Here is a 20,578-nt window from a genome sequence, read left to right as displayed (position 1 = left end):
ATATATAGTTTAGATAAGTTCTGGCAACAGTGAGTGTTGTCGTCATCAGGAGATCGTGCTTCGCGATACTGTCGTTCGAAAGAATTGCTATAGTTTGTAATTCCAATAAAAGCATCGTATTTTTGCTCTGCTATTTGTTTTTCTCTTTATTTTTAGAAATACCTTTTTAGGTTATGTATTTTTAAGAAATACTTTTTTTATATTCGTCTTAAAGGGTATCATCATTTAGCAACAAATTCGAAACTTTTCTTGAGTTGTTTACAAACGTGTGAATTTGTCCTGAATCTGTTTAAACAACGTACTGACTTCGTCTCTCCCTAAACTTTTGTTTTCGATCTGCTGAGCAATATCGTTGGAGCATACCGTAAATGCTGTTCCCTGCGACTTTTTTTTCTTTCAAGACTTTTATATCGATATTTCATTCAAAAATATGAACGCCACATTTTCTATATTGCAACTCTCAGGGCTAAAACGTGCAGGTTACAAATTAAATAATCACAGCAGGGATTATTAATATAAAGATTTTAATATGGATATCTCACACAAGACTAAAACGTTACATTACTCTAACTATTGCATACATATAACTAAATGAAAAGGGAATTTCCCCGCTTAGTTTGCAGTTAAAGAAAAAATAAGAATAATAAAAAATAGTCCAATCAAAAGCTGCGCTCCTTCTGTCGACTTCGTCCAGCCGTTACGTAATCGTCTGTCTACAGCAGCCGTCTCCAACACTGATAGCTGACTGGTTGGAAACGAACAACTTGCAATTTTTTTTGGAAAGGAAGGAAAAAATCGCGCGCCTTTTTTTTTTTTTTTTTTTTTTTTTTGAATAGTAAACCAGGCATAAAAACTGTCCGAAACAGTTGTTATGAAACAAATGCATGTGTGATATGGGCCTTAAAGAAAACTTGAACAGCTATTTATTATACAAGTGTGACACAATGGGGGCCTTCAATGAAATTAATTGAAGAAAAGTTTTACATATTAAATGGAAAAACTGTATTAAATACGAATATTTACAAGTGGTTTATAAGTAATCCGGCCCGTTCCGCTATATCAATGATTTCGCTAGAAAAAAGTCAACAGTCATATATACCATACATACCGGGGAAAAAAACAGCCTACTCAACTTCATGTATCTGGTAGGAAAGCCATGTGATTTTGTTTACATCAGCGTAGTATGAGATTCTTTCAGGGTTTAAGAATTTGTTCATGATTGCTATTTTATTTAAAATTGGCTGATTTAAACGAATAAAGTGCTGAAAAAATCGAAATCATAATGGATGGAATTAATATAGGCGATAAGTAAGTAAAACACAATTTTATTGAAATTTAGTTTCCTAAACATAGCTGCAGTACATAGCACTGCTCAAATATATATATATAAACATAGCACTGCTCAAAAAAAAAAAAAAGGGACAGTCCTATATCTCCCGATCTACTGGGCCGATTGACAAAATTCAAATTGCGTTCTTCATGTCTCGAAAGCGCGACTTAGGATATATATTAGATTTATATATAGCACTATTCTAACATAGGTATTTTGACACAAAATCGGACTTTTTCTGAAATAACATACCTATTTTTGGTTGATCTGTACATTATGGTAACTTGGCGTTTTTTTGGCGAAAATTTGGCGACCAACTCTCCTACAGCAACCCTCTATTTTTTTTTTTTTTTCCAACCGCCATTTTGTCTTCACGAAGTAAAGACATGTTTCTTTTCTTTTTATCTACTGAACACTTCTTCCAACAATCTACTAGCCGAATTACACTTATGCTAGAAGTTTTATCTAACAAAACTGCTTAATCATGACAAATATTCACTGCAAAATTGGGAAAAAGTGCACAATACCATACTCCTTACGCGTTTTTCAAAATAACACATACACATAAACCATGTACACGCCGACTTATTTTTACTTAAAAAAACATCCCAGAATTGCACAAAAATGGCATTGCGCACACTCTTCACTATATCCATGTACACTGCTTTTTTCTCATAAATTAGAAAAATTTCATGAAAATACATGACAATTTTCTCAATCTTTAAACCCGGTAAAAAGAACATATATGAAATTACCTGATCGCGAAAAAGTATTTACCCTTTCCAAATATGAACATTTCCACATATAAAATAAATAAAATATCCAAAACTTTTACCTCTAAATCATCTATTACATTATACACGTCACCAACGAATTCATACCGCAAGCATTACAAATATTTAGTATCAAATATTTAAATTATTTGCATGCACGTTTACTTCAACTTAAACGTATACCAAATTCCTACAAACATAAAATTCACAAAATAACTATCATTTAATTAAATTCAAAAACACTACTTAAAATATAAATGAGCACATACATTAAATTAATAAAAATTACCTTACAATCCTAATTACTTTAAACTAAATCATTGCTAATAACAATTTTCCCAATAATACCAAATTCCTTTACTTCCACCTTACATTTAGAACAATGCATAAAAATAATATCCTCAAATAATTAAAAATACTAACTTACCTAATCTTCTTCAGAATCTTGATTACGTGTCCGATAAACTTTTCTTTAGTTACGGCCATGGGATCCAAAAATTCACGAACACTGTTTCACACAACATAGAATAAACCAAATACAAAATTTCCAGATTTTTTCCCGATTTCCCCCTTTTCCGATTAAAGAACCGTAATTCGTCCATTAATATCACATGACATATCCCATGATCTCTCATTTCCCTCACACAAAATAATGCGTAATCGGAACTGAGTACTGCTCACATTATTACCAAAGTCCCAGGTAGTAACCTTTATCGCCTCCAAAATGTCGCCAAACTACCAGTTACCATATTGTAAAGATCAACCCAATTGTTTTACATATTTTGATTATACGACTCAAATTATGCCTAAATATGAAATTTTGTAAAATTTGGAGCGAAATTTACGGAGAAATTCACAAATTTATGTTGGCACTTTTTTGTCAGTTTGCGCCAAGAATACTTTACTTGGCGAACTTCTTAATATATGGCAACCTAGTTTCCTTTCCCGTGAGAGGTAAAAAAGTCACCGTTCCTTTTTTTCAAATAATATTCTTTATATTATATTTTTAATTATAACTTATTATTTTAAGTAATTTTTTCTTTTTCGAATTTCATTTTAATTGTTTAAGTTGCCCTTTTTTTTTTTTTTTTTTTTTTTTTCGAATAACTGTTTAAAAATTTCTATTTACCTATTCGAACAGCATAAATAAAGGTGCAGCGTTTATTTTTTTTTTTTCAAATAGTTTTCTTTATATATATTTTTCGTCATAATTATTATTTTAGGTCATTTTTAAATTTTTATACTTTTATTTTAATTGTTTGTGTTGAATTGTCTCTTCAGATAATTGTTTTAAAATTTTCTATTTATTCCTTCGAACTGAGCATTTTAAATATATTTATTAATATCAATTTTCCAGAATTTGATTTTATTTATTTGAACTGTGTTTCTTTCGGAAGAATACTTTGTAACCCAGACTACGATGCGTTTGAAAACTGCGTACTATATTAAAAGAGAAAATACAGTAAAGTACAGTTTTACACGCCTTTCAATGTTCCGTTCAGAAAAAAATATATATAAATAAGAGAGATGTAAAACTGATATTTTGACTTAGGATGACTTGCATACACTGCTTTAAACAGTTTTATCATTGTGCCCATTGCTTTACACAATTTTATCCTACATTTGGTTTCTTAAAATGTTATTCATATTTTAGTCAAATATTTTATTTTTGAAATCGCAAGAATCAAATATCATAAGATTGAAAAGTTTTAAATTTAAAAAAATACGAATATTAAATTTTACGAAAAAATTTATTTTTCTTCTCTTTTTCTTTAAGCATTCTGAAAGTATATTGAAAAGTATCCAACTTTTCGAAACATTTTGGTATTTCTGACAATCATTTTAAATAAAGTTATCGCCTTCCATTTCATAAAGGCCCACAAACGGCCGAGCGGTAAAGTTGCTAAACACTGGTAGTTCACTCCGGGGTTCGAACCCCGGTAAACGGGCTGGTTGCATGGGCGTTTTTGTGGATTTTCTCATGTGTACCGCGTATGACAGCTGGTTTCCCTTGGAAAGTTGTTCATGAAGTATTTCGTCAGAGCCTTTATCAGTCTTTAGAGGCTAAACATTTTGAAGGTATGAGATGAAAGGAAAGACTGGTTTCATCAAAAGGTTTTGGTTTATTTTATTATGACAAAGCACACTACGGCTATCTGCCTAAGGGGAGGGATGCCTTCCTGGAGGACTTTCTAAGGGAAACTGGCTCGCATACACGTTACACATGGGGAAAACCACGAAAACGCCCATGCAGCCAGCCCGTTCGCGGGATTCAAACCTCGGACCAAACTACCAGTGTTCGGTGACTTTACCGCTCGGCCGCTGTTTCATCAGGAAGGGAAAAAAAACATCTTTAGGTGACATCCACATACATCACTGGATAAACTCCTGAATCTTCAAATAATTCGACTGAGAAAATCATAGGATTCACCATTTATGATATGATATGATGTTCTATAACGTAATTTACACAACCATATAGTCTAAAACCAGTCGCTCTTCACTTTAATCTGCAATGATATCATTTTGTTTTTTCTGTTAACACAAGCTCAATTGATGGTATTTGCTGGTGTACACGTCCAAGTGTTTTCTCTTTGAACACCTAAATTCTTTGAAGTATCCTGAAAGTATATTCGAAAGCGTCCAACTTTTTGAACATCTTGGTATGTCTGACAGCCAAATTTCCCTGCAAATTTTTGCTTACTTTTCTCCCTAATTTTCTTCTTTCCTTCTACAGTTATTTTCAGTGCTCACACAAGAAAATTAAGATTCTTCCTGTCACATTTAATGCCCACCAGCAGCTGAGCAGTAAAGTCGCTGAACACTGGTAGTTCGGTCCAAGGTTCGAGTCCTGCGAACGGGCTGGCTGCATGGGTGTTTTCGTGGTTTTCCCCATGTGTAACGTGTATGCGAGCCAGTTTCCCTTAGAAAGTCCTCCACGAAGGCATCCCTCCCTTTAGGCAGATAGCCCTCATGTGCTTTGCCATAATTAAATAATCCAATCCAATCCTTAATTAAATATAATTGATTTGTAAATTCTACTAGAGCTGACGGTAAGATTTGAAGTGGAAATAAGTAATATGGTGTGTAATCTTGATTAATATAAAATTAAAAATATTTGCATAGAAAAATGTTTGCATTCAGACAGAAAGTTTTTTGAAATATTTGCAATTACTTTATAAGAAGGATTTATTAATAACCATAATAATTACTTATTATATTACTGATGATTAGGATTCAGTTCTTGACAATTACATTCTAAATTAGAATTTTAAGGATATAATGAAAATACGCTACGCACAAAAATACATTTTAGGAAAAAAATGAGTTGATTTTTTATGTTTTAAAACTTCTTAAATTCATTTAGTAAACATCGTATCCTCGTTGTTTATTGAATCCAGAATGTTGGTGTCATTTATATAATTATTCTTACTTGTCCATAGAATCTGCTGACTTATCCAGCCATTAAGTAGCTGCAGATCATTTCTACATAACCATTGAACTTCCATTAATTCAGTCTCTAGAGGGTTGTATGTTTATATCATAATTTGACTTTTATAAAAAATGATTATTCTAAATGTTATGTTTCTATAAAAATATATTGTGCTTTAAAAATATGGATCATAGTATCAGCCGCTCTTTCAGCCACTTCAAAAGCAACAGTTTGTTTAGAAATAAATTGTGCAGTTAATGTCATAAAATTCAAATAAATATCAAACGAAAATTCTCAGTTTTAGACAATTCGATTTAAACGAAGTAAAGTAGCAGACGATAAAACGTCGAAGGTAAAAATTTACTCTTACAAAAACTTACTCTTAATTTTTTTAAAAAATGAAAAGATACGAGGGAAAAAATGTCATATAATTAATTCTTCGTAAAATTTTACTTGAAGTTTAAGGTTAAAAATAGCTGTGGCAATTTAGTGTAACAAAAATCCATAGACCACATTTGGCGTTATTATCGCTCAAAAAAAAGGTGCCAAATTTCAAAACGCGAAATTATGTAAATTCGTGCATATCTTAGAAAATTTTGAATAAAAAAGTCTAATTTTTTGAAGATATGCTTAAAAATACACCTACTTTAAGATGATGGTAAAAATTTTATAGGTTATAATTCAAATTTTTTTTCGAAAAATCTATAGAAATTATTTAAAAATAGAAATTTAAAAAATAAAACGCAAAAATTGGGTAAATTTTATTTGGAATGAACCAAAATTTTGAAATGTGAGAGAAAAAATCAAAAAAAGTTTAATAAAAAAAGAGATATTAATAAAATATTTGCCAAATTCAATTAACATTGAGGAGCTAAAATTTTGAGAGCTAATATTTTAAAAACTATTCGTACGATTTTTACAAAACTTGGTATTCTGGCATAATTTGAGTCGTAGAATCGAAATATGTAAAAAAATTGGTATGTTATTTCAGAAAAAGTCCAATTTTATGTTAAAATACCTATGTTAGAATAGTTTTATATATAAATCTAATATATATCCTAAGTCGCGCTTTCGAGACATGAAAAACGCAGTTTGAATTTTGTCAATCGACCCAGTAGAACGGGAGATATAGCACTGTCCCATTTTTTTTTTTTTTTTGAGCAGTGTACATTCATTCATAGGAAGAAGTTCAGTCTGCCTAGACAGCGAAGTTGTGTGTAAGGCCTAAAAAACCACTTACCAAATTTTAGTTTAAAAAACACATAACAAACTTAAGTCAATAGTAATCATAACCTCTATATATTAATATATATTAAAGAAAGGAGAACAAACTGTAAAAGACCTATGTGGTCAAACTATTAATTCATATTATTTATAAGCAATATTAAATCTGTACAAAATAACTGAAATATTTTATAATCTACGAAAGCATTCTCTGAAACATCTAAAATATTTATCCGTAATTAATTTAGTTAATGCACATGTCTCCATGAAATGTCCTTGCAGTATTTACATGCACTGAAATTTAATTGAATTATAAATTTTAGAAGATAGTCAGAGAAGCGTTCAGGACCAGTCAAAATATCATCAATATAGCATAACAGGAAATTTTTCAAGACATTACTGTATTTTATCAAATAAAGATGCTTTCCAGAATTTTCCCAATAATTTTTCCATTCATTAAACAGATATTTCTCAGTTTTCTTTTCTTCCTTTTCAGCACCCAGAAATAGCCCACCCCATCTGGAAAAATCATCAAATGCAGCCTCTGTTGAGACTGTTAGCCCCTCTCACTGCCAAATACACCCATTTGCACCTTGACCAAGCAAATGGAAATATGTAATGAAATCAGTTCTTGAAGTAAAATGCTTTGAGTGGTAAAGTTGTAGAACACTAGTAGTTCAGTTAGTGACTCAAATCCCAGCGAGTAGGATGGTTGCATAGGAGTTTTCATGGTTTCTATGTGTAATGCATACAAGAATAGCCAGTTGCTCTTTAAAAGTCATCCGCAAAGGCATCTCTCCCTTTAGGCAGATAGCCCTAAAGGGCTTTGCCATAATCATATAAACCAAACCAAACCCTGACATAAAACTGTTCTGCCATTAATGAAAATATTACTATCATCTTGGCTTCTGAGAACCTGTAAAGAAGAGACACTACCACTCCATATACATAATTAATGAGACACTTAAGTACTCTCATTAATCCATTTTAATGAGTAATAAATGCTAATGAGCTCAGAGTTATAAATTGAATTATATATATTTTTTATCTTAATATCATAAAGGAAATCTTAATTCCATAAAATTAAAGCACAAAAGCCAAGCCCACGTGTTTTTAAAACCAGTCGTCCTGGCAGTCATAAATGATAACCTGGCAATCATCTACAATATTTAGAAATAGTAGCATCTGTTTTTAAAATATTGTAAATTATCTTTGATGTGTAAACTGTTAAATCATTGTAATGTTATATGATGGGACAAAAAAGATAATAGGGTACTTATGTATTAACGCAACCAGGCCAAAATTTGCATAAATCGCTAAATTTGGCGACCCTACGTATGGCAACCTTATGTTAATTTATTAAAGCCAGGTGTGCGTAGTTCGTAGATTCGTTCGTTGCCTACATTGTGCCATTCGTAGATGTTTTTTTAAGTTAAAACATGTCGCTGCGTACATGGATTCTTGTCTATATTTCGAACTTTAAGCCTAAAATGTCTCCAAAAACGCGATTTTCGCACATGCAAAAACTACGTTTTGAACACACGATTTAAGCTAAAAATCCGAAACAAAAACAAAAAATTTAGGTAGCAAAAATGTAAAGTTTCTAACCAAAAATATTTGACAAGAATCCATGTATACAGCAACATGTTTTAACTTAAAAAAACATCTACGAATGGCACAATGTAGGCAACGAACGAATCCACGAACTACGCACACCTCGCTTAAATAAATTAACATAAGGTTGCCGTAAGTAGGGTAAACAAAATAATATAAAAACTGTATTAAAAATTATCTGTAATTAATAAATGTACATTTTCTTTCTATTCATACTTTTTTACTCAAACTTCCCAATCACGCCAACCTGGTTGCGATAATATGTAAGTACCGATAATAGTACCAGGACCAGATTCAGAAATGGGAACAGCTTGAGTATAGGACCCCATTGGCGATTTTTTGGCTTGGCGACCAGAAATATCGCCAAGCCATGGAAAAGCCGTTAAAATTGAAAACAGAAGTTAGAAAGCACGTTTTAACCAGAAACAATTTTAGAATACAGTCAAAAGTCGTTAATCCGGACTCGTCGGGACTTCGGCGATTCCGGATTATCGATTTTTCCGGATTATAGATCATCAGTTTAAATCTGGTAAGATGACATGCAGAAATTACAAAATTAAAAATATGAAACCGTAATTTATGAAATAAAGAACAATTATGATCTAAAGGGTATCAAAATTTACAAAAAAAAAGCTTAATATTTATTTGTTTACTTTATTAAACATTTCTTTCAATGTAAGTTGTTTAAGTTGCTTCGTTTCATGTGATGATACTTTCTCTTTAATTCTATTAAACAGACATAATTTCTTGTTTAGTTACAAAGTTCCGCTATAATAGTCCTATAATTGCTTTAAATCATATCAAAGATGGAGTACATCGACATGAAATACTACATTTAGTAAGGAATTATAAGTCAAATAAAATAAAAACATCTGCCGTGAAGATAAGGATAGTGCTGACAGATCAACTTCCAATTCATTAGGCGTCCGGCGTTTCCCCCCTACCCCCGCCGCAGAGCAGCGTGAAATTGATAAACAGATTTCGGATTTCGAAACATACTTTCGCTTTGTAAATCCTTTACATATTAGTAAATATATATCGGAAATTCTATTTGACATAATCGAAAGTTCAAGCTTACTTTTATAAAATTGCTCTAACAATCTGCAAAAAATAATAAGCCGGATCCAATTCGAAGATTAAGGAACAACGCAATCTGCAACATTAACTGAATTAGATAATTTTAGCTTACCTTTTACCGTCTGTTATACATTAAACGCGCATGCGCACACATATATTTGCAGCCGTAAAGGTCTTACGCGCACGCGTAAACGCCTATGCGCGTGCATTAAAGCGACGCATGCGCAGAAAGTTTGTAGCTTTGAGGTCCGGATTATAGATCATTCCGGATTATGGGTGTCCGAATTAACGACTTTTGACTGTATATGTTTAAACAGCAAATTTGAAGTCACGTCAGTAAGTAAGGGCATATTTTAAGTAGCAATATTGAAAATAAAAGTTTAGCTTTGTAAAAGCAGTTGAAATTGAAAATAGATGTTAGAATGCAAATTTTAACAAGAAAAATTTTAAATACAAATTTAGAATATATATTTAAACAGTGAAACTGAAAATAAATAAATAAATGGAGGCATATTTTTAGCAGTCATACTGAAAATACAAATTACAAGCTGTAAAATTGGAAATAGGAGCTTAGAATACATGTTTAAATTAAAAACATGAAAATAGGAGTTAAGAATGCATGTTTAAATTAAAAGTAAAGAAAAGTTTAAAAATACACAAGTACATGGAGGCATATTTTAAGCAGCAGTATTGAAAATGCAAGTTTTGAGTTGTAAAACTGAAAACAGGAGTTCAGAATACATGTTTAAATTAAAAATAAAAGAAATGCTGGAAATTTAGTAAAGTCTACAAAATCATGGTAAATTTACAAAGAAATCCTACACTCTGCCCAATTTATGCCCCTTACAATTTCTAGAAATTTGTTGAATGCATCAATATTTTGCTCCTTGGAAGATTTAGTGAAAATATAAAAAGCCAAATAAAATTTTAAATCTGTTTGCCGATTATGTGTTGGCAAGGAGCTTTTTACATGCCTCCATGTACTTTCTATTGTGTTTGTATGGCACCCCGTTTCTGAATCAACAAAATGCAAACTATGATTTACTTTCAAATGCTCAAAACCCTCTCTACTTAAACAATCATAGCTTTTCCAACTATCAGAATAAATTGTGGTCCCTGGCTTAATCCACTCCTTAATAATGCCCAATAATGTTCTCTCACTCCTATCGTGGACAGCTACCAAAAATAGTTTGCCAGATTCTCTCTCAACCTCTCCAAAAACCCACTGCCCCTCAACTGCATGCCCTCTATTGTATTTCCGTTTTCCAAATTTAAATTCATCTATTTCTACTATCTTGCCAATACCACTTTTTTTTCCGATGATAGTTCTATATAATCTAAAATAGTTTCGTTTATAAATTGCCTCCAGTCTGCTAATATATTCGAAGCCAAAAAGTACTCTTCTTCAATAGCTGCAGTTTTATTTCCTCTGAGTATTTCGTATGTTAAAAAAAAAAAATTTCATCTATCCTCAACTTATTGTTACAAAACCATAATCCATATCTAATTGACTTCTGATATTCACTTTTCTTCCGTGCCGTAACTTTCCTACACACCCACATAAAACCATCTGACTTTGACTTTTTAGCTTTAAATTTCATTTCAGAATTATATTTCTCACATATAAATCCCCCCTTTATCAAGCCTGCTTCCTTAAAATAATTGCTGATTTTGACATAAATGCACAAGAAACAATCTATTGGCTACACCAGGCTTTCCTAAGGTCATCCTTCCATTTGAAAATTGAAATTTTAAATTCCCAGTTAATACACCCTGAAACTTCTCAACAACGCTTAGCACAGATGGCATCTTAATCTAAAAATATAAAGAAATAAAATAGAAATAATAGAAAAAAAAATCCATACAACCAGTTCACTCAGTCAGCTTCTTCTGCTCCAGCAAAGAAAATGGCACTTTCCAGTTTAAAACATGCGGGAATGCGACAGGGTTGCCGTCTCTAGTATTCTAGAATTTACTGCGTTACCAGAAAAACAACCGTCCAAAAAGTGCGCCACAAGTGCACCAAGCCGAAAATTGCCAATGGGGTCCTGTACTCAAGCTGTACCCAGAAATGTGTGTTTATATGCATGTATATGTGGATATATGTATTCATGTATGTATGGATATATGTATTCATGTATGCATATGTATGTGTGTATGCACACGCATATATTGCATATACATACATATGTACATTTCTGAATCCAGTTCTGATAACAGAAGAGTGCCAGTTAATTATGCATATAGATTGCATAACATTTATCAACTTTGTAAAATAAGGTATGAAGAGGTTTCAGATTTAAATCCAACAACAAACCTTCCAACATTTATTAACATGTAGTGTACTACAGAGATAAGCATTAATAAAACTGACATCTGTGATCTCTTCTGATAAAAGAGAAACTACAGGATAAGACAATTTAAAAAAGACCTCTTTCAGTGAGAAAATTACCAAAATCTGCCTTAATGATTTTTGTCATCTTTGCACCCATTTGGGTCACCACTGCATATTCTTGGTTTGATAAACAATTCAGTTACATTAATTTGATCATTTATAACTTAATTAGTATTTGTAGTGAGATCAATAAGAATTTTTTCCCCTTTTTCAGAAAAAAAATTCTGATTTAAAATATGTATGCAGTCAGAAGTCGTTAATTTGGACACCCATAATCCGGAATGATCTATAATCCGGACCTCAAAGCTACAAAATTTCTGCGCATGCGTCGTGTTGGCGCATGCACATAAGACCTTTATGGCTGTGAATATGCGTGTGCGCATGCGCAAAATATGTTTACGAATGTGCGTTTAATGTATAACGGACGGGTATAAGCTAAGCTAAAATTATCTAATTCAGTTAATGTTGCAGATTGCGTTGTTCCTTAATCTTCGAATTGGATTCAGCTTATTATTTTTTGCAGACTGTTAGAGCAATTTCATAATAGTAAGCTTGAACTTTCGATTATGTCAAATAGAATTTCTGATATATATTTACTAATATGTAAAGGATCTACAAAGCGAAAGTATATTTCGAAGTCCATTAAACAAAAAGTGAAATTGGTGCAAAAAATGGATATCCTTTGTTTATCTAAACTTTAACGTTTGTTTATCTTTAACACTGTGGCACGGTGCGCGGTGCGCGCAATGAATTGGAAGTTGATCTGTCAGCACTATCCTTATCTTCTGGGCAGATGTTTTTATTTTGTTTGGCTTATAATTCCTTACTAAATGTAGTAGTATTTGAATGTTTTACTTCTGATACTAGAATATTTTTCTTAACATGCTTTATTTTCTCTACTTTTCACTAGACACAAGCATGGAAAATATCAAAAATGCTTCTAATTTATCACATGGACAGGCGTTATAGAAAGGGATTTTTTTTTATTAATAAAGATAGTGAAAAACTGACAATTTAAGAGCTTTATCTAATATGCTTTAATGTATCATAGAGCTGGCGCTAGGCGTTTTCACATCTGATGCAATCTCCTGTGGATCCTAAGTTCTGCTGCCTAGTGCTTTTCTAAATTCTGCTTTCAGTGCCTGCTATAAAACATAAAAGTTAGGAAATTTCAGGATTTTGTTGCTCGATGTGTCACTAAATTCTAAAAATTCTGCCACACCAGCTATATAACCAGCCTTATTATATATAAATTTCATATTTCTTTGAATTTTGATATTGCTAAAGAAATAAAATTAGTAGATTTTTCTATACATTTTAAATGCAGTTAACTTTCTTAAAATAACAGAAACCTCTAATTAAATCCAAAAATTCTAAAATGAAAAGGAAATGTGTTGAAAAAAGAAACTGAATACATAAAGAAAATTATTCTTCAAAGATATGTACAGTTATTTATGTAAATTACCTAGTTGTTTATGATTTCAGCCTTTACTATATTTTCCCATTTCTGTTTCCCCATACAATTAGTGAGCCAGCTTAAATCAAAATTAAATTGTATATATATAAATTTCATATTTCTTTGAATTTTGATATTGCTAAAGAAATAAAATTAGCAGCTTTTTCTATACATTCTAAATGCAGTTAGCTTTCTTAAAATAACAGAAAATCTTAATTAAATCCAAAAATTCTAAAATGAAAAGGAAGTGTGTTGAAAAAAGAAACTGAATGCATAAAGAAAATTATTCTTCAAAGATATGTAGTTATTTATGTAAATTACCTAGTTGTTTATGATTTCAGCCTTTACTATATTTTCCCATTTCTGTTTCCCCATAGAATTACTGAGCCAGCTTAAATCAAAATTAAATTGTGTAGTCTTTGACCATTAGTCCACATTTTTATGGAATTTGACTGTTCTTGTTAAATTACATCACTACGACTTGTAATTGATTTTGTTAGCATCAGAACATGCCTTTATGTTCTGAGTTCTTTTTAAATAAGGCACTTATTTAAACCTTTATCTGGTATTGTAGTTGCTTTCAGAAATAATGATAATTTGCTTCACCTTTGTCGATTTTTTTTTTTTTTTTTTTTTTTAACTATTTAACTTTTAACAGATCAAGTAAAGTGCATACTTAGAAAAATTTCTGATTTTTAGAAAAGATGCTTAAAGAGAAGGAAATGGATGTAGATTAGCCAGAATGTCTGGAAAGGGTTCAAATTAAAAAGAAGCATAAATATTTTCTGTTACAAAACATAAATGTTTTGTAGCTTTAATGTATAATTATCCTAATATCGTTTAAGAATCAATGTCATAAATTACATGTATTTTAAACTGTGAAATTTTATTAGATTATGATTTTAATAGGGCCTTTATTTTAACAAATATTGTTAAGAAATAAATAAAATTTTATAGTGGCCATGTAATTCCATAATGACTAAGGTTACCTATTTACCTAATTTAATTATTTATAACTAACTGCTTACCCTTAAAAATTATCTCTACACATTAAAGTGAGTTATTCCCTTTCATTAATACTCACTGTGGTCACAAGATAAAACACAAAAATGTAGAAATTCAAGTAAAACTTATTCTTTGCATCTAGTGAGACTTAAAATAATACAAAACAACTTATCACCTCTGGTGTTTTAATTTTTATTGGATCTTTTTTATTGGAACCTGAAAGTATATTAACTGGGTTACAATTCCTGGATCTCTACACGAAGCTACAACTCTAACTGCGTCAAAGAGCCCAACTAACTTTCAAAACTTGCCAACCGTGCCTACATCAGGCCTTTCAGGTTTGTTCTAATCAACAGGTCTCTGTCTAGGCAAGCAGCAGGGATGACAACAAACAGTCTTTTGTTATGAATCATGCTGATTATGATCTTACTTCTCATTTTAATCTATGCCGCTTGAACATAAAATCTACCTGCTATTTACTAAACCTCTAGACCAGGGATGTCAAACTCATAGGTACACTTGGGCCAAACAAACAAGTTTTAACTTTAGGCAGGCCGCAAAAAAAAATCAATATTCATAGAAACGTAGATTTATTTCGAATAATACAATAATAAACATATATATATATTTATATAGAAAAGAACAAGAAAAATTTAATGTTTGCGTCCTGATACTTGACATTTCTTCTCTGCTATTATCTTTCCTATTTCGGGAGAAATTTTGTTTGCAGTGATAACTTTCAACGCTGACGCAAGGTGAGCATCATTAATACGTTTTCTAATAGGAGAGTTATTACCTTTCATGACTGAAAATAACTGCTTGCACCGATAAGTGCTACCAAACATGGAAATAATTTCATATGCGAATTTTCGAGTATTTTCAAACCTGGCTGGTAAATATTTGTAAAATTCAGGCACGCCCACTTCAATGAATTTTGCTTTCAAATTTGAGTTGCATTGAATCTCGATCACCTCCATTTGCATATGGCTGGGTACTGAGTCAATACATATTGAGAAAATCGAAGAAAACAAAAAAAATTTGTCTTCGAGGGAACTAAAATCATTAAACCTCGTTTCAAATTCATTTGTTAAATTTGCAATTTTTTCTGTGTATTTTTGATACGAACAAGTATTATCTAAACTTGATTTGTTCATGCTGCACGTCGGGAAGAGTGTCAAATCTTCATTTTTAAGTTGTTTTTCCCAAAGAACTAGTTGACATTTGAATGCTTTAATTATGTCAAACATGTTCGTAATGATATGATCTTTTTCTTGTAACGATAAATTTCAATCGGTTAAGTGTTTGGTTTATATCAACCAAGAAAAATAAATCTTGTATCCATATTGGATAGTAAAACAAACTTACGTCTTGATTTTTCGTTTTTAAAAACTGACATATTTCTTCTTTCAAATCCCAGAATTGTTTGAGAATCTTGGATCAAGATAACCAACATACCTCGGTATGGTAGGACAAACCCGAATATTCACTATCTAACACACTTAAGAAAGCAGTGAATTGATGCTGATTTAAACCTCGAAATCTTATAAAATTTATAACTTTTTTTATATATGACAAAACATTCTCCATATTTATTACTTTCGTACATAGAACTTCTTGATGTATAATACAATGCATGTGATGAATGTTTGAACCGTGAATTTCACTAAGTTTTTTTCTTAGTAATGCTACGAAGCCCTTGTGTTTCCCGGTCATTGATGGAGCGCCATTCGTAGCTACAGAATTTAATTTTGCCAAAGGTAGATTGTATTTCTGCAGAAGTCCAAAAGCACAAGTAAATATATCTTCTCCTGTGGTAGTACCAGGCATCGGTATTAGTTCCAGTAATTCCTCAAAAATGTTAAAATTCTTGTCACAAGAATGAAGAAACACTGCTAATTGAGCTTTGCCACTAATGTTCGTGCTGTCGTCACAGGCAATGGAGAAACTTTCAAAACTAGATGATTTTGCTTTGATCTGATCACTTAAATTCGCGGCTAAATCAGTAACTCTTTCCGCAACTGTATTTCGAGACAATGAAATTGATTGAAAAGCCTTCACATTTCCAGGACAAACAATTTCTCCAGCTTTCATTAGGCATTCCTTGATGAAATCACCGTCAGTAAAAGGCTTCGAATGTTTAGCTATCAACTCTGACAAGACGTAGCTTGCATGTACTGCTGCTTCACTTTCTTGCAATACTTTACTAAACATGGACTGTTGCTTTTTCACTCCTAACTTGAGCTCTTTCAACTTTTCTTCTCTCATTAATCCTTCGTAATTGTTATATTTCGATTTATGTTGTTCATAATGACGTTTAATATATATAACTTTGGTACATTAATAGTATTATTACATATCAAGCAGATTATTTTATCTTTTATTTCACAGCAAAAATATTCTAATTCCAATTTTACTTGGAGTATTCTAAGTTCGTCAGCGATTTTTCGTTTAATTTTACTACCACTTGGTTTTGATATAGACATACTGAATACAAAGGGCTGGAATAAACACGGTTAACGTTAAAAAGTTAACAAAAATTTATTCTTTCCACAAGAGATAAATCAAAATGCTGAAGTATTTCTTCAAAAATATTCTAACAATATCACAAAATGTCAAACGTTTAGCAAAAATCAATTCAAAACAGAGAAACTAATTCTATCTCACAGTAAAATCGCTACAAATCAATCACAGCATTAAGTAAACAAACAGTTCGCTAGAACTACAGCTACTACTGAGATGAGTTGTTTGTTCTCGGCTTTTATAAGCTTTATAATTAATTTCTCGAATATACTGGAAACATCTATAAATATCTGGATTTTTGTGGATGGCAACAGCAATTACGAGATATTTATTTATTAGGTATTAAATGCACGCGCTGTTCTATTTTTAACCTTCCAACGCAGCTGTCTTTTCAAAAATCGTCTGCATTGCTAAGGCAACATGAAGCAAATCTAATTACAATTCTAAATAAAAAAACTAAATAAATAAATAACTATGAAATCCGTAACAATATGAATTAAGTAATAATTAATAATAAAGCAAAGTGCATGCACATGCATGCACCAATATATCCTACAAAACTATGATTGGAAAACTGAGACCATGAGTTCGGCTATCGGGGAATGCGTACAAGTTCTGAGTGCACGTGTCCCCCAAAAGCCAAAGGTAGCTGAACGCAAGCTACTCACACGCATATGTAATTTAAGTAGTGTGTGTGTCAGCTGGCTGTGAGTAATCTAACAACACTGAATAAATTATCGTTAATTACTTAGCAGTAAACATTTAATTTTTTTCTTCATCGATATGTTATTTTATTATTATATATTATGGTACTTTTCCGTTTCGCCGGCGCAAATCTCGCCAAGCAGACTTTATTGGCGACAACATACAGTATACACATAAAAAATATTAAAAAAATGTTATTCTAAGAATTCTTTTTAAAAAAGAAGGCATAAACATTTTAATATCGCTTAAAATTTTATAAAAAGCCAATAAATAAAGACAACAAATTTGTAAAAAGACATTAAGAATTTACTATGCTTTCATTGTTCAACATCCTGATTCGCTGGTTCATATCACGTGACCCCAAGCGATCTCATCTCACGTAAACTACTCTACAAAAATCTAATGCTCTTAGTAATTATCCACATTAACTTCAAGTTAAATCTTAATTTGGAACACAAGTTTAAATGCAAGAAATATTTCAATTCGTACGAATAGCTTACTCAGAAATTATGTAAAACTGCAGTGCTTTACTTCGCTAATGCATTCTCATTAGAAGTGATGAATTTAACCCTTGACTTTACCTTTTCTATATTTTTCGGCTTCGGGTAAGTGCTGTGATTGCATCCTAATTAACTTAATTACCGAAAATTGCCTTAAACATAAAACTGAACTATCTGATAAAAATTCTATGTAATGATATGCCAGTATTGAAAGAAACAATCAATCTGATAAGAAAAAGCTGCGACTTGTTTTGAAAATGAGGCGTAAAAGGTTACCAGCGAGAATATTTCGTTTGGCATGTATTGTACCATTATTGGCGACTTTATCGCTTGCGCCGGCAAAACGGAAAAGTACCTATATTATTATTTGCCGATATACTGGCCGGGCCGCAAAAATATTTGTTGTGGGCCACGAGTTTGACATCCTTGCTCTAGGTTTAGACTGTACAACTGGGACTAATTTAAAATAAAAATAATGAAAATAAGTTCATAAAATGCTATTTAAAATTGTAGTTTTTGCTAAATTTCTACTGGGAAGGGAGTTAGGTACAGATAAAAGTATGGGAGACACGAGTAATGTATCATGGATTAACTGGTAATCCCTTCCCATACCAACTATCTCCCCCTCCAACAAAAAACAAAAAACTGCAAGCTGTATAAGAATTTACAAAGAAAGATTGAGAGATTGAGCAACCGAAGCTTTCCCAAAGATCTAGAGGGGTAGTCTATTAATGGTACATCATTCAAATCCACTGTACACCCCACACCCAGTATTTATTAAAAATAATGATTTAGAACATAAAGAGATTACATTACAGTTTCAATCCAATTTGAAATCACAAATTAAATTAAGAACATCTGTTTTGATGTAACAAAAATAACAGATAACTATAATTAGTACTGGGAACACAATGTTATAAAGAAGTTTAATAATAATACTAAAGAGATATCCATGGGGGGGGCCTCAAATCATTTGAGAACAACATAAAAAATGCTGAGAGTAAGAAACTGAGAGTTCAGGAATTTGAAAATGCAAAAATTATGGCTACAGAAAGTAATTTTGACAAAAAACTAACACAGTTTTAAAAAAAAATTTAGAATGGTATGCTGGGGCAGGTTATTAAAGTTTATGACGCGCATGCGTCAAGGCATAATGCGTTGATGCATGCGCAGAAAGTTTGTAGCTTTGTGGTCCGGATTATTCGATTGCTTCCTGATAAACAATAGGGACATCATACAAGATCATTGTACAAACACCATTCCACCTTGTGATGGCCTTGCCTGTGTGATACAGTGAGAAACACATTTTGGCCTGTAATTAAAAGTATTTGCCCATCCCTGCTGAAGACTAATCTTTCAGTTGCATTCAGTTGTGATCTTAATATTTTAATTCATGCATGTAGTTCTTATTTTCTTCAGAAAGTACAGTATTTTTAGTGGCTTTGACCTTACAACCATTAAATGACATATCTGGATATATGTAGCTGAAGAAGTTACACCTGCATTGTTCCCACTGTTTGACTTAAGACTAAAAAATATTGATACCTTTGGGGTTTCTTCACTGCTTCTTTTCGAAGACATCTTTTTCTGTCTTCATAGCCAAATAACTTTTGAGGGGGAGGGGCATTTTGATGCTGCCATCTCTCTCTATAGATTTAAAGTAAAAGGTTGGTATCGGGGGGGGGAGAATAAGAAATGCTATAGCTCAGAGTGCCAGAAACTGGAACCTGGGTGACACTCAGACAGAAAAGCATTAGATATGTCAGATAGAGAAAAGTTTACATTTTTTGTTTTCACAGGTGGGGAGATCCTTGGTGGTGCCCAGGGCAGCTGTTTCTGTTGCTAGTACCTTTAGTATCAGTACCAGTACTGGACAGTACATAACTGCAAGCTAAGGTTGCCAGAAGCTCTAAAGCATTCAAAACCTTAGCTTAAATACATGACAACTAATTTGCATTCTGGTGAGGACTATGGAAAGAAGAAGGTGAAGTGAAGATTCAAATCATAAAAATGGTTAATTAACATAAATCTTACAAGATTATTGCTAAAATATTACAAAAGCTCCACACTTTAAAGACTGTAGTTTCTGTTATATTGAACTTGCACAGTATAGCAGATTAGAACCCTATACAGTCAAAAGTCGTTAATTCGGACACTCATAATCCGGAATGATCTATAATCCGGACCTCAAAGCTACAAACTTTCTGCGCATGCGTCGCGTTGACGCATGCGCGTAAGACCTTTACCGCTGCGAATTTGCGTGTGCACGTGCACAAAATACGTTTACGAATGCGCGTTTAATGAATAACGGACGGGATAAGCTAAGCTAAAATTATCTAATTATCTAGTTCAGTTAATGTTGCAGATTGCGTTGTTCCTTAATCTTCGAATTGGATCCGGATTATTATTTTTTGCAGACTGTTAGAGCAATTTTATAAAAGTAAGCTTGAACTTTTGATTATGTCAAATAGAATTTCCAATATATATTTACTAATATGTAAAGGATATACAAAGCGAAAGTAACTTTCGGAGTCCATTAAACAAAA

At 32.0% G+C, this 20,578-nt stretch overlaps 1 protein-coding gene across 2 annotated transcripts in view; it reads left to right on the top strand.

Annotated features, from left to right (window-relative positions):
• The first annotated feature begins 937 nt into the window (after window positions 1-937).
• Window positions 938-20,578, top strand: part of LOC118199992 (uncharacterized) — a 104,204-nt gene continuing 84,563 nt past the window's right edge. Inside the window, exon 1 of one of the 2 annotated variants that reach the window (XM_085815701.1) lies at window positions 938-1,308. In XM_085815701.1, the coding sequence (XP_085671827.1) occupies window positions 1,283-1,308 (26 nt within the window). In that variant the 5' untranslated portion in view covers window positions 938-1,282. The remainder of the gene's footprint in view (window positions 1,309-20,578) is intronic. The other variant, XM_085815700.1, reaches the window with a different exon arrangement.

Source organism: Stegodyphus dumicola, chromosome 4, assembly GCF_044657685.1.
Source record: "Stegodyphus dumicola isolate Sdum_Otavi_A_Nest chromosome 4, ASM4465768v1".
Classification (NCBI taxonomy): domain Eukaryota; kingdom Metazoa; phylum Arthropoda; class Arachnida; order Araneae; family Eresidae; genus Stegodyphus; species Stegodyphus dumicola.
Note: the sequence above shows the minus strand (reverse complement) of the source record. Positions and strands in the feature narration are given on the sequence as shown.